Source organism: Corythoichthys intestinalis, chromosome 17, assembly GCF_030265065.1.
Source record: "Corythoichthys intestinalis isolate RoL2023-P3 chromosome 17, ASM3026506v1, whole genome shotgun sequence".
In the NCBI taxonomy this organism is placed as follows: Eukaryota; Metazoa; Chordata; class Actinopteri; order Syngnathiformes; family Syngnathidae; genus Corythoichthys; species Corythoichthys intestinalis.
Genome location: NC_080411.1, coordinates 916,093 through 931,140, shown reverse-complemented (window position 1 = coordinate 931,140; position 15,048 = coordinate 916,093). Strand labels below are relative to the sequence as shown.

The window sequence follows — 15,048 nt, the reverse complement described above, 5'->3', positions numbered from 1 at the left end:
TTTTCCACCATGATTTGCAAATAAATTCTTTTAAAAATCAAACAATGTGATTTTTTGTTTTTTTTCCCACATTCTGTCTCTCATGGTTGAGGTTTAACCATGTTGACAATTACAGGCCTCTCTAATATTTTCAAGTGGGAGAACTTGCACAATTAGTGGTTGACTAAATACTTATTTGCCCCACTGTACTTAAATATCTGCAGAAATGCGAGGGGTGTACTCACTTTTGTGATACACTGTATCACAAATGTTATGAAAATGTTTTATAAAGGTTGAACAGTTACCTAGTGTTGCTTTAAGCTTGCTTGGCACCATGGTGCTTTAGGAGTGCTGCTCGTGTCACCTTCAAGAACTGCTTTCTAGCCATCAGCCACCTTGCTGTCCTCGAAAATTTGTTGGAATTAAACATGGGGGGAGGATTGACGGTCATCACATTTGGATAAAATGAAAAACACCTTCGTGTATATCGACACTTGCCGAGTCTACTCAAATGATGTACACTAGACGTGCTGGGGTCCACATTGTTGTGGACAGCAAGATCATTTCTCGGGGCACACCTGACGATCTCTCACGCACACTGATTGAAAAACACTGGTCTAGAGAGCATCATCTCCTCTCTGTATTCTCGTGACATACGCACGCCTAAGGGGGGATACGACATATTTGCCAATAACAAAGTTAGCATAAAATGCAAGCTGTTACATCCAGTATAGCCGATAAACTTAGGAAAAATTCTTTCAGTTTAAATGAAGGTGGTGGTTTGACAGCACAGCAACTTGGTGGGGATCACCTCATTCACTTGTTCATCCCCATCACAATTTCGTTTTGGCCAGCGTAATCTCTCCACTGCTCATCAAGTCAGAGGAGTTAGTGTGTCTAAACTTGTTGTTTGTTATGCAGGTGATTTCAGAGGAAGGGGTCAGCTTTAAGGTTAGTCTTTCATTCTTTGCTTTTCTCTTCTTCCTCCTCTTGTATCTCTCTGTAATGTGATCCTGTGGTGACTGTCCGTGATTTGTGCTCTCTTGTTTATTTGCTAGCTGTTGAGTGACACCCCTAGTCACGGCTGTGCTTTAGTTTTTGTGGAGACTGCATTAGACATTCGCAAATACAGTGTCGGGTGAACTTTTGCACAGGCTTTTATTAGTTAAAAAATTGGCCGAAAACTTAAACCCTTAAAAAAAAACGCGACAGGTTGTTATACTAAGAATACATAACGAAATGAATTTGCTACTGAATTTTAGAACTGAGGAAAAGACGGGAATCCACCATCTTTGGAAATGTGTGGTTTATTTTGTTGTTGATGTCAACCAAAAATGACGTCATGTCCGGGTTATAAAATCTCGTCCCTTGACCCTCCACGCTGAGAGAGTGCCAAGTCGCCAACACGACACAAGTCTGAAAAAAATGACCCGCCCCTGCTCCAGGAGGGGGCAGTAACACAAAGTTTGGGGAGGTTTTGGCAAACATATCGGGAATTAGGAGTGGGAACCTCTTGGTACCTCACAATACGATACGATTTGCGATACAAAGCTGACGATAACGATGATCTGACGATATGGCGATACAACGATTATCGATACATTGGTCAGGAAATAATTCTAGGAAATTCTACAAACAACTAATGAACAGAAAAACAAGCTTCTGCTCTGAATTGGAATGAGTTTATCACTTGTAGACGTTCAATCCATTTGAACTGGGAAAGTTCATTCGCTGCCATCCCTCCCACTTCAAACGGATTGAACGTCTATGGCCGTCAGTGACAGCCAATGCCAGGTAGTGAGGTAATTTTGGGCCATTTAAGGTCATTTACCTGTTGATTTTCAGTTACTTTCTGTTGATTTTGGGGTATTTTATGGGTCACTACCTGTTTATTTTGAGTTACAGAACAGGACGTGACCTGGGAATCACCCAAACAAAATAGGCAGTGACTCAAACTCAACAGGAAATGACCTGTAAATGCCCTGAAAATCGGACAGAATAACCGTAAATGCTCTGGTTTCGAATGAACAAACGTTCCCAGTCTAAATGTTTGGGCATGGAGCACCATCAATGAAGCCTTATAGTTAACTGAGACACTATTATGGTGGAAGATTTTGGTAGCAACTTGTTGGTTCCCTTTTTTTTTTTTTTTTTTTTTTTTTAATTTTGATTTTTTTTTTTTTAAACAGTGACTCCTTTTTAAAACTATCTTGGCAGGAGCATATCGATAACCTTTTGGGATACAAAGTATCACGATATACAGTGTCCTCCATAATTATTGGCACCCCTGGTTAAGATGTGTTTTTTAGCTCTTAATATTTTTTTTAATTCAAATAATATGGGACCTTAATGGAAAAAAAGAGAAAAATCCAACCTTCAATACAAGTGCATTTATTCAGTGGGGAAAAAAATCCCACATAAAGAAACAATGATTTGACATCAAATAATGTGCGTCACAATTGTTAGCACCCCTGGTGTTAATACTTTGTACAACCCCCTTTTGCCAACAAAACAAGGTCAGTGGACTGAGATGGCCATGGGAGGAGCTTGATTTTGTGGCTGGTGAACCATTTCTCTGTAGATTTGGCCATTTGTTTAGGGTCATTGTCTTGCTGAAAGACCCAGTGACGACCCATCTTCAGCTTTCGGGCAGAGGGCAACAGATTTTGATTTAAAATGTCCTGGTATTTCAGATCATTCATGATGCCATGCACCCTAACAAGGTTCCCAGGGCCTTTGGAAGTCCCAGGCGTCAACTGCGACCGTGTGCTTTGGTCAGATGGCACCAAGATTGAGCTTTTTGGCAACAAACACTCTAAGTGGGTCTGGCGTGCCACGAAAGATGCGCATGCTGAAAAGCACCTCATACCCACTGTGAAGTATGAGGGTGGGTCAGTGATGCTGTGGGGCTGTTTCGCTTCCAAAGGCCCTGGAACCTTGTTAGGGTGCATGGCATCATGGATGCTCTGAAATACCAGGACATTTTAAATCAAAATCTGTTGCCGTCTGCCCGAAAGCTGAAGATGGGTCGTCACTGGGTCTTTCAGCAAGACAATGACCCTAAACATATGGCCAAATCTACACAGAAATGGTTCACCAAACACAAAATCAAGCTCTTCCCATGGCCCTCTCAGTCCCCAGACCTTGTTTTATTGGCAAAAGGGGGTTGTACAAAGTATTAACACCAGGGGTGCTAATAATTGTGACACACATTATTTGATGTCAAATAACTATCTTTATGTGGGATTTTTTTTCCCCACGGAATAAATGCACTTGTATTGAAGGTTGGATTTTTCTCTTTTATTCCATTAAGCTCCCATATTATTTGAATTAAAAAAAATATATATATTAGAAGCTAAAAAACACATCTTAACCAGGGGTGCCAATAATTATGGAGGGCACTGTATCACCATTTGGATATATTTTCACACCCCTATCGGGAATGTATTTCTTTTCCGATTGTTTACCTTGAGTCAGTTTTTGTTACATCAATAGAATTGAAATAACTTTTCCTGAATGTGGTACTCCCCAAGGTTTCTAATTTTTTTTCCAAAGAGTTTTTGGAGTTTTTCCCTTTCCGATGTGGAGGGTCTAAGGATGGGGCGTGCCCAGGACTTGAACTTTATTTATTTCATCTGCTGTTTCTGACTGTGTATCATATTGCCTCTGCAAAGCCCTTTGAGACATCCTTGTTGTGGTATAGGGCTATACAAATAAAATTGAATTGAATTGAATGTTTGGGCTAAAAATAGCTCATAAATACACAAAACTCGAAACATCGTAGGTCGTGGACATTGTAACCCCGGCTTTCCCTGTAAATGCATTTTTCCCTGTAAATGCATTTTTCCAGAGTTTTAGGCCTTCCAAATCAAATAATTTGCAAATGAAAAACATGAGGTATGGCAGGCAGTGAGCATGCCCATTCTTGTGACAAGCTAAGATCTACTCTTACAACCTTGCACAAAGTAGAATCACTCAGAGATGTGTTGAGGCATTTGGAAACTAAGGACCCCTTGTGCTTATTTGACAAAAAAACCTCAAGAGGCACTGTTCATTCTGTATCAACTAGATTTCTATCTACAAGAATGCAAACAGCTTGGGAAACTCATCTGCTACGGCCACATACGTAGAACTCCTCTAGGGCACAGCTTCTCCAGGAAGCAACATTGTTCTGGAAATTTCTAGCATTAAAACAGTAAAACTAACAGTTTTGCACAACTTACACACTTACTGACGTACTAATCTCTAAAATGGATGAAGAGGATGCATGCTGTATGTAATAAAAAATAAATCTTGTCAAAAAGTCTCCCTCGAAGCAGATGATGTATTCTAAGAATGCAAAGTTAAACAAGCAGGACATTGTGATTGTTGATCACTTATGTCTTCCACGGCGGGGTCAATCAAGTTAAAGACAAAATATTGCTATGCAGGCATCGCTTCAGTGATTTAATAATTGTGTTTGTATTTGTGGCCCTAAACGTGTCATTTTATTTATGTTGATGATGCATGGTGTGTGCACGTGTCTCTGTCAGATTGTGGGAAATGGCAGTGAGCAGCAACTCCAAAGAGAGCTAGAGGACGTCCTCATGGACCCGTCTTTGGCCGATGCCAAGCCGGGACCGTCGACAGGCACCGAGAATTCGGACGTCCCGCTCGCCGCACCATCACCTGCGGCAACAGGCACTGACCCTCTCAGTGCGGCTTCACCCAAGGTGGAAATGGTACTTCCCGTTCAGACGGCTCAAGAGAGTGAGCTGAATGAGCGATCGTATCGTGGTGAGTTTTATTGGTTACCCCTGCGTTGTATTATGCTCTCCTAATTTGCTGGTATCCATGCTAAAAATACTGAAACGTGGTGTTATCTTTTTTTCTTTAGATTTTTCTTAAAAAAAAAAAAAAAGAAGAAAGAAAAAAAAAATTATATATTCAATTTTTTTAAAGGTTAGTAAACGCTGAAAACGCTAAAAAAAAAAAAAATATATATATATATATATATTTTTTTTTTCAAATTTTTTTAAAGAATTCTAAAGAAAAAATAACACACACATATATATATATATATATATATTCGGGCTGTCAAACAATTAAAATTTTTAATCGAGTTAATTACAGCTTAAAAATTAAAAATTAATCTAAATTCAAACCATCTATAAAACATGCCATATTTTTCTGTAAATTATTGTTGGAATGGAAAGATGACACATGACGGATAAATACATTCAACATACGGTACATAAGTACTACATTTGTTTATTATAAAAATCAACATGACATTAACATTATTAACATAAAGCGATCCATGGATAGAAAGACTTGTAGTTCTTAAAAGATAAATGTTAGTACAAGTTATAGAAATGTTATATTTAAACCCCTCTTAATGTTTTCATTTTATTAAAATTTGTAAAATTTGCAATCAAAAAATAAACTAGTAGCTTGCCATTGTTGATGTCAATAAGTACACCATGCTCACTCATGGTACTAACCCATAAAATCAGTTGGACCCAAGCGCCAGCAGAGGGCGCCAAACACCAAAAAACAAGTAACAAGCGGATATTACACTGTACTGTACATTTTAATCTTTGAGCGGGGCATGTGCGTTAATTGCGTCAAATATTTTAACGTGATTAAATTAATTACCGCCCGTTAACGCGATAATTTTGACAGCCCTAATACTGGACTGTCTCATAGGTTTTCATATTCTATGAGGATAGTATGCAAACAATGACAGAAGGGGGAAAAATAAGTACCGTATTTTTCGGACTATACGGAGCAGTTTTCTTCATAGTTTGGCTTGGGGTGCGACTTATACTCTGGAGACACTTGAAATGCCACTATCCTGATTTTGTTGCGCAAAAAATATCGTTTTAGACTTCCTTCTTTTTAACCTGGATACTTTCCTCTTTCCAGTTTCCATAAATGTAGGTCTTATGATGAATTCAAATGTCAACTTTTTGCCACAGGAGACGACTCCTCATCAGACGGTAGTCCTGGCAGTCCCATCCCAGATGAGGACAGTGTAGTATTCAGCCAGCTGACGTATCTCGGGTGCGCCTCGGTCAATGCCCCTCGCAGTGAAGTGGAGGCACTCCGTATGATGAGCATCCTCAGGGGGCAGTGCCAGGTACCCTTGGATGTCACGCTGTCTGTGCCAGGCGTCTCCGAAGGCACTGTCAGGTAATTTGCCATTTTTCCAGCAAGTGGTCCGGTTTAGTATTCATTCTAAATATCCAGGGCCTGGCCAACATTTAGAGCTAATTAGTCATCATGACCAAGCAAGCATCCCACATTGATAAATAGTATTAATGATATTTGTTTGTTTGTTACCTTTGTGAAGAACAGATTTTGCGTTGTTGTTCATGTTTATCATGCCTCACATTCATTTTCGCAGGCTTTTGGATCCCAACAACAGCACAGAGATCGCCAACTATCCCATCTATAAGATTATGTTTTGTGTGCGAGGCCACGACGGCACACCAGAGAGAGATTGCTTCGCGTTCACAGAGAGCCACTACAATGCAGAGATCTTCAGGATCCATGTCTTTCGCTGCCAAATCCAAGAGGCGGTAAGTTATTTATTTCTAGCTTGATTATATCCAGTGCTATTGTTATTTTTCTTTCAATGAGTGTGTGTGTGTGTGTGTGTTCCTTTATCTTTGAGTGTACTTATTTGCCACATCTATATCAGCCTGTTCAAAGAAGGCAGGGGTTGGGAACCTTTATGGCTGAGAGAGCCATGAATTGAACACCACAAATTTCTAGATGTAATTCCGTGAGAGCCATACAATATGTTTAAAACTAAAAAGAGTGATGTGTGCATTTTGTGTAATTTCAAAACACTTTTGAAATACAATAAGTCGCAGAATTATTTTTAATAACATACAGTGGGGCGAATAAGTATTTAGTCAACCACTAATTGTGCAAGTTCTCCCACTTGAAAATATTAGAAAGGCCTGTAATTGTCAACATGGGTAATCCTCAGCCATGACAGACAGAATGTGTGGAAAACCCCCATAAAATCACAATGTTTGATTTTTAAAGAATTTATTTGCAAATCATGGTGGAAAATAAGTATTTGGTCAATACCAAAAGTTCATCTCAATACTTTGTTATGTACCCTTTGTTGGCAATAACGGAGGCCAAATGTTTTCTGTAACTCTTCACAAGCTTTTCACACACTGTTGCTGGTATTTTGGCCCATTCCTCCATGCAGATCTCCTCTAGAGCAGTGATGTTTTGGGGCTGTCGTTGGGCAACACGGACTTCCAACTACCTCCACAGATTTTCAATGGGGTAGAGATCTGGAGACTGGCTAGGCCACTCCAGGACTTTGAAATCCTTCTTACGAAGCCACTCCTTTGTTGCCCCGACTGTGTGTTTGGGATCATTGTCATGCTGAAAGACCCAGCCACGTCTCATCTCTAATGCCCTTGCTGATGGAAGGAGATTTTCACTCAAAATCTCTCGATACATGGCCCCATTCATTCTTTCCTTTAAACAGATCAGTCGTCCTGGTCCCTTTGCAGAATAACCGGCCCAAAGCATGATGTTTCCACCCCCATGCTTCACAGTGGGTATGGTGTTCTTCGGATGCAATTCAGTATTCTTTCTCCTGCAAACATGAGAACCTGAGTTTCTACCAAAAAGTTCTATTTTGGTTTCATCTGATCATAACACATTCTCTCAGTCCTCTTCCGGATCATCCAAATGCTATCTAGCGAACCGCCGACGGGCCTGGACGTGTCCTGGCTTCAGCAGGGGGATACGTCTGGCAGTGCAGGATTTGAGTCCCTGGCGGCGCATTGTGTTACTGATAGTAGCCTTTGTTACTGTGGTCCCAGCTCTCTGTAGATCATCCCCCCGTGTGGTTCTGGGATTTTTGCTCACCGATCTTGTTATCATTTTGACGCCACGGGGTGAGATCTTGCATGGCGCCCCAGATCGAGGGAGATTATCAGTGGTCTTGTATGTCTTTGTCCATTTTCTAATAATTGCTCCAACAGTTGATTTCTTTACACCATGCGTTTTACCTATTGCAAATTCAGTCTTCTCAGCCTGGTGCAGGTCTACAATTTTGCCTCTTGTGTCCTTCGACTCAGTTTGGAGTGTGACTGACTGAGTTTGTGGACAGGTGTCTTTTTTTTCCCGATAATGAGTTAAAACAGGTGCCATTAATACAGGTAACGAGTGGAGCCTCGTTAGACCTCGTCAGAAGAAGTTAGACCTCTTTGACAGGCAGAAATCTTGCTTGTTTGTAGGTGACCAAATACTTATTTTCCACTCTAATTTGTAACTAAATTCTTTAAAAATCAAACAATGTGATTTTTTTTTTTTTTTTTTCCCCCCACATTCTGTCTCTCACGGTTGAGGTTTACCCATGTTGACAATTACGGGCCTCTCTAATCTTTTCAAGTAGGAGAACTTGCACAATTGGTGGTTGACTAAATACTTATTTGCCCCACTGTAGTTATGCTGTTGCCAATCAATGATGAGTATTTCTTACCATTAATGCGACTTCTGGTGCTTCACCGAACTCAGTGAAGGACTTGAATAAATCCGCTCCTGTTGTTGTCCCTCTCATAGTCAAAACCCTGCAATCACGCGATAAAAATCTTGCGTCTGTTGACTCATTCAAAGTGAGAGAAAAAAACGCCGCATTTATGTCCTGCTGAAAAGTACGGACCTACTCGTCTTTTTTTCTTTTTGCCATCTTCTCAAAAATTCTTTCTAAAATTAGTGTTGCCTATGCGATTGATAGACAAATAGATAGATAGACACAACGACATGTATGTTTGCCACTTTCCCACTAAAATTACTGCGAACCGGCTTTCTAGTCGCCGGTTGTAGTATATGTACTACGTGTCCCATGATCACCCTGGGCTCACGCAGCCAATAGCATGGGACTTGGGGGGGGGGTCTAACGTAGCACATCTAGGTTGCTATTTGATGATATCTAGTGTGGGAGTATTGTCGGAGCGTTAAAAAAAGTTAGCATATGCCGCAAAAGTCCCGGCTGCTCTAGTGCTTCAACGATTAATCGAGTAAATCGAATAATTCGATTATAAAAAAGCTTCGAATAAAATTTTGCTGCTTCAAGGATTCTTTTAATTAGAGTGAACTTGTAATGGTTTGTTTTGAAAGTGTTTGCATTTAGTTTTATCCAAATGGGTGAATATAGTGCCTTCTAGTGGCAACAAGGAATATGACATAACTCATCTAACATGTCTGAATCCAGCTGCTCCCTGTTAAAACCAACATCAGCTAAGTTTTTGTTTGAGCTAATATGTTTGTTAGTGCATTTGTTATTTAGTTCATAAGTATATTTAGCAGTCAATGGTTGGAATATGTGTTTGAACGATTTGTTAAGAGCTTTGCAAAAAAAAAAAAAAAAAAAAAAGTTAGCATTTAAGCTAGCGTACTTTTGCTATGCAAGTTAGCCAATAGTTCTTTTGTTGTACTTAGATCTGCATTTATTTAAAATTTTTAATACCGTTTGTGACTGAGCTCATGTATGTTAATTTAAAAAAATCAGCTTTAGACATTGGCAACTGGCTGTTTTTACCTATTTATTCAACGGTATCGTCATCGGGCTTTGAAAATCCCATGTTGGACCTCTAGTTTTGGGATCATAGTTTGGTCTGCAACAGTGTTGTTTTTGAATTTTATCTTAGTCATAGTCTTTTGGATGATGGTACTTATTAGTCTTAGTCATATTTTAGTTTTCTCAAAATATGTCTTCGTCTAGTTTTTGTTGACGAAAACTCAAGACTAATTTAGTCTAAGTGGACGTTTAATAAAAATGTTTTCGTCTGTGAAGTGAAAAAAAATTAATTATACCCACCAGGACGCCACGAATGTTATGTAAAAAAGTTGTCTGAGATTTTAAGAGGATGCTCGCCGTTAGCAATAGCCTGATGCTAACACGAACATGAATGCTGTGCTAACGCTACGAGTTACATTTAGTGAGTGATGATCACTCAGCACAGACCTTTAAAGGCTAAAGCATATTGCATATTCTCCCTTCTTGCCAAAAAAGAATAGTAATCTTAGCGTGTGTATCTCAAAACAGGCAATGGGAAGACTGGAAAGGACACTAGCAGGTGAATGGGGGGGGGGGGGGGGGGGCACGCAGCACGTCACATGAGTGACACAACCAGACACACTTTGTCAACACTTGACAAAAACTATGGGGCATTTTCATCTCGTTCTCGTCTCGTCAGACTGGCAAACTGACATTCGTGTCGCTATGTTTTAGTCCTCTAATAAACGTTTGTAGCTCGTTATCGTTGCGTCATTGTCATGAAAAAATTGTTAAGAACGAAATATTTTCCTTATAGTCGTCGTTGACGAAAACAACACTGGTCTCCAATGACTGTACAAGAATCTTTGGGGGCATCCCAGCATGTTTCAGGGCTCAAATTGTCAATAGTTCTTCTTTATCACGTCTTTCCGTGGTATTGAGTTAATCACAAAAAAAACAACTAGTTTTGTAGTTATTTGTGTTGTGGACAAACATCTACAAATTGTGCTTACAGAAAGCAAGTGTTCTGATTTATCTTTGGCCACATGAGGAGGCTTGTGATCATGATTATTTGTTTTTGGTTACAGAGAACATCTATGCAGGAGTAACCTCAGATAATAAATCATAGAAACATTTATTCCTGGAATAGCCTCTGACATGTGGTCGCTCATTAAGTTTTTTTGTTATGTTTTATTTTACCCCTGGTGAACTACACTTAGCATTTTTGGGTTTAGTTTTTCTTTGTTGATTACGGTAGTTTTGTAATTTTACTTCAAAACAAGCCTTTTGTTTTAAACTGCAGATTCACTTGATATTTAATGTAACCCTATCTAACAGGGCTGCAGCTATCGATTATTTTAGTAGTCGATTAATCTATCAGGTAGTTAGGTGGAATAATCAAATCTGATTAGGAACATTTAATGCCTTGTAAAAAAAATTTAGGAAATGTCAGCCAAAGGCTTTCTAAGGTTTCAAAAGAGAATGAAAGGCGAATACAAAATAAAATTATTGAGTTTCTTTGAACTATGCTGAAATGTACTTTCATTTAAAAATGAATTAAAATACCTGAGCTTAGCCTCAAACGGTATGAAAAAAAAAAAAAAAAAAAGAGCATCTAAATACAACAAAAGAACAATTGGCTGACTTGCATAGCAAAAGTCTGCTAACTTAAATGCTATAAAATGCGAATGTTTTTTTTTTTCCAATGATCATAACAAATTGTTCACACATATTCCCACAAAAAAACGGCTAAATATACCTATAAATTAAATTACGAATGCATTAAAAAAAATAGCTAAAAAAAAACTGATGTTGGTCTTAACAAGGAACAGCTGGATTCGGCCATGTTAAATGAGTGTCATATTCACTGTTGCCACTAGAGGGCAGTGTATCCACCCAAATCAATAAAACTAAATGCAAATGCTTTCAAAACAAACCATTACAACTAGGGCTGCAGCTATCGAATATTTTAGTAGTCTATTAATCGATGGACTAGTTAGTCCGAATAATCGCGTAATCGGATAAGGAACATGAAAAATTAAAATACCTGAGCTGAGCCTCAAACAATATCTTTTTTTTTTTTTTTTTTTTTTAATGAGGATCTATGTACAACAAAAGAACAATTGGCTAACTTACAAGAAAAAGTCTGCTAGCTTAAATGCTATTAAATTCTAGGTTTAAAAAAAAATTTTTTTTTTTTTTTTTACAATGCTCTTAACAAATGGTTCAAAAACATATTCCCACAAAAAAAAAAAAACGCTAAATATACCTATGAACTAAATTATAAATGCATTAAGAAAAAAAAACACATTTCCTCAAACAAAACTTAGCTTACGTTGGTCTTAACAGGGAGCAGTTGGATTCAGCCATGTGAAAAGAGGCAGTCCAGAGGGCAGTGTATCCACCCTAATCAATAAAACCAAATGCAAACACTTTCAAAATAAACCATTACAACGCCAATTTAATTAAACAAATACTCGAAGCAACACAATTTAATTCGAATATTTTTTTTCTACTCGAATCCTCGAGTTAAGCGATTAATCGTTGCAGAAATAATTACAACCCCACTCTAAACGAATACTCAAAGCAGCAAAGCGATTCGAAGCATTTTTCTATTTGAATTACTCGAGTTAATCAATTAATCGTATCAGCACTTATATCTAATATTAATATATTGTATATGTGTTTAATTTACAGTATTAAAGCTTTCTACAGTAAGTAAAATAAGTATTTGAACACCCTGCGATTTTGAATGTTCGCCTACTTAGAAATGATGGGAGGGTTTGAAATTTTTGCATGATAGGTGCTTGTACACTGTGAGAGACGATCTAAAATAAAATCCAGAAATCACAATGTATGATTATTTACATATATGATTATAGTATTTGATCACCTGTCTATTAGCTAGAATTGTGAATCTCAAAAACCTGTTAGTTGCCTTTATAAAGTCCAACAAATAAGTGGAGTGGAGGTGGAATTTTTCAGTCTGACTTTTTGACCCGTTTGAGGCGGTTAGCCGCATATGAACACCTGTCCACCCTATACACCGTAAAGAGCTTTCCAAAGACACCAGAGACAGAATTGGAGACCTCTTCAAGGCTGGAAAGAGTTACAGGGTAATTGCCAAGCAGCTTGGTGATATAAGATCCAGCTTTGGAGCAATTATTAGAAAATGGAAGCAGCTAAACTTGACTGTCAACCTCCCTCGGACTGGGGCTCCATGTAAGATCTCCCTCGTAGGGTCTCAATGATCCTAAGAATGGTGAGAAATCAGCCAAGAACTACACAGAAGGATCTGGTCAATAACCTGAAAGGAGCTGGGACCACCTTTTCCAAGGTTATTGTCAGAGGTGGGTAGAGTAGGCATAAATTTCACTCAAGTAAGTTACTTCAAAATAATATTACTCAAGTAAAAGTAGTCATCTAAAAATTGTACTCAAATACAAGTAAAAAAGTAGTTGGTGAAAAGAATACTCAAGTAGTAACATTGTGAGTAACTGTTTGTTGCACTTTTTAAGCAATGGTATTTTTTTTCTGAGCACAAAGTTATCAATATGAACTGTTGTTATAATGTCCCTTTTGGGGGCACAGTTTTTTTTTTTAAACATCAATTTAGCTTAGGGTTAATAATGTTATTGTAAAATAACCAATTACATACCCACATTAAGCCAAAGAAATACAAAAAAAAATTCAAATAAAAAAATTGTTGAATTTGGACAAGGGAAAAAAACAATGGCATAAATTAACCATTATTCATCCAAAAAGTATGAGTGCCCTCTGGTGGAGAAAATAGATCCTAGTTTGAGTAGTGAAGAGTTCATAATTACTAGAGTATTTCGGAATTAAAAAGATCATATCTCCGGTTTTCTGTGGTCAATCGGTGCCCCAAAAAATTGGGAGAGAGATTAAAATGCACACCTTTGAATCATGTTGAGGGCAGTGCTCTATATCAAACGGCCCTGATTATAAGACAACCCCCTCTTTTTCAAGACTCAAGTTTGAAAAAAGACTTTTTGAACACCGAATTAATTTTTATACGAAAAATAATGACAGTACATCCGAAACAAATGATTATAACAATATATTTGAGAGGAAAAACATGTTATTTTGCCTCATTCAAATCTTAACATCTAAACATTCAAATATGTAAACTAAAGTGCAATCCCATTTGTAAATGAATGGCTTCTGGTTTTTGAAATGTAAATAAACCAATCCATGGTGATAAAACAAAATTGCAATAACTGCAGTAACCATCAAAGTGAAGTCTAACTGTAAATGTAGTCTTGAAACAAATCTGAATAAGGAAAAACAATGCAATAAAATAATGCAAATTGGTTAAACTTGAGAGTAGCTGAGATCTGTCATGACAGAACATCGCTTCAATGATATCTGCCGCCATCTAGCGTCGTGAATAGGTGTAACGTCTAGACCGCGAATATAAGACGACCCCTTATTTTTCAGTCTTATTTCAATGCAAAAAACACCGTCTTATATTCGGGCCAATACGGTACTTTTTACGATGCTTTAAAGGCACCACATGATTAAACAGGCTGGCGTGAAGCTAGAACAGCAAGCTTGCGTCCGATTGGTATAATGGAGTCTGATTATTGTTGTGACGTCTCATTGGTGAAATCGGTAGAGCTACTCTTAGCATTGCTGGCAAAAAAAAAATAACTCTGTAGAATAAAGGAAAAATGGAACGACTCTTGTGTAGCCCAAAGTAACAGAGTAAGAGTAGCGTTTTTTCTTCACAAATCTAGTCAAGTAAAAGTAAAAAATATACCTGAGTAAAACTACTCTTTCAAGTACATTTTTCTCAAAAAGCAACTCAAGTAAATGTAACTGAGTACATGTAACGCGTTATTACCCACGTCTGGTTACTGTTGGAAATACACTAGTACATGGTTTAAAATCATGCATGGCACACAAGATTCCCCTGCTTAAACCAGCACATGGCCGGGTCCATTTTAAGCTTGCCAATGACCATTTGGGTGATCCAGAGGAGTCATGGGAGAAAGTCATATGGTCGGATGAGAGAACAAAACTTTGTCTAAATTCGTCGAAATTCCATTCATGGTGTTTGGAGAAAGAAGAAAGATGAGTATCATCCCTACTGTGAAGCATGGGGTTTGGTAGCATCATGCTTCGGGGGTGTTTTTCCGCACATGGGACTGGATGACTGCACTGTATTAAGGAGAGGATGACCAGCATAGGCGAATCTACTATTCAGGCGAAGTAGGCGATCGCCTTAGGCCCCCAACAAAGAGGGGGCCCCCAACGAGCTGCCCCTGCCCCAACGAGCAAGGGCTTGGGCCACCGGAGCCAGCAGCACCCCAACTATACGTGTATATGTGTGTATGAATATGTCAGCATACCAAACACACAAATAACAAAACAAAAAAGAAAGCCATTTGAATGCTGTATTTACAGTATATTACCCCCCCCCCCCCCCCCACACACACACGCACTACAATGGACTGTTCCACGACGACCGACTGAGTATTAGTCGCTTAGCTCCGTTTAGCATCGCTTAGCTCTGCTTAGCTGTTCGT

General features: G+C 38.6%; 1 protein-coding gene across 3 annotated transcripts in view; it reads left to right on the top strand.

Moving 5' to 3' along the window:
* Positions 1–15,048, top strand: part of LOC130905299 (rab GTPase-activating protein 1) — a 158,731-nt gene that overhangs the window by 40,404 nt on the left and 103,279 nt on the right. For 2 of the 3 annotated variants that reach the window (XM_057818547.1, XM_057818546.1), the window contains 4 exons: positions 901–930; positions 4,512–4,755; positions 5,940–6,153; positions 6,368–6,542. In XM_057818547.1, the coding sequence (XP_057674530.1) occupies positions 901–930; positions 4,512–4,755; positions 5,940–6,153; positions 6,368–6,542 (663 nt within the window). The remainder of the gene's footprint in view (positions 1–900; positions 931–4,511; positions 4,756–5,939; positions 6,154–6,367; positions 6,543–15,048) is intronic. The other variant, XM_057818548.1, reaches the window with a different exon arrangement.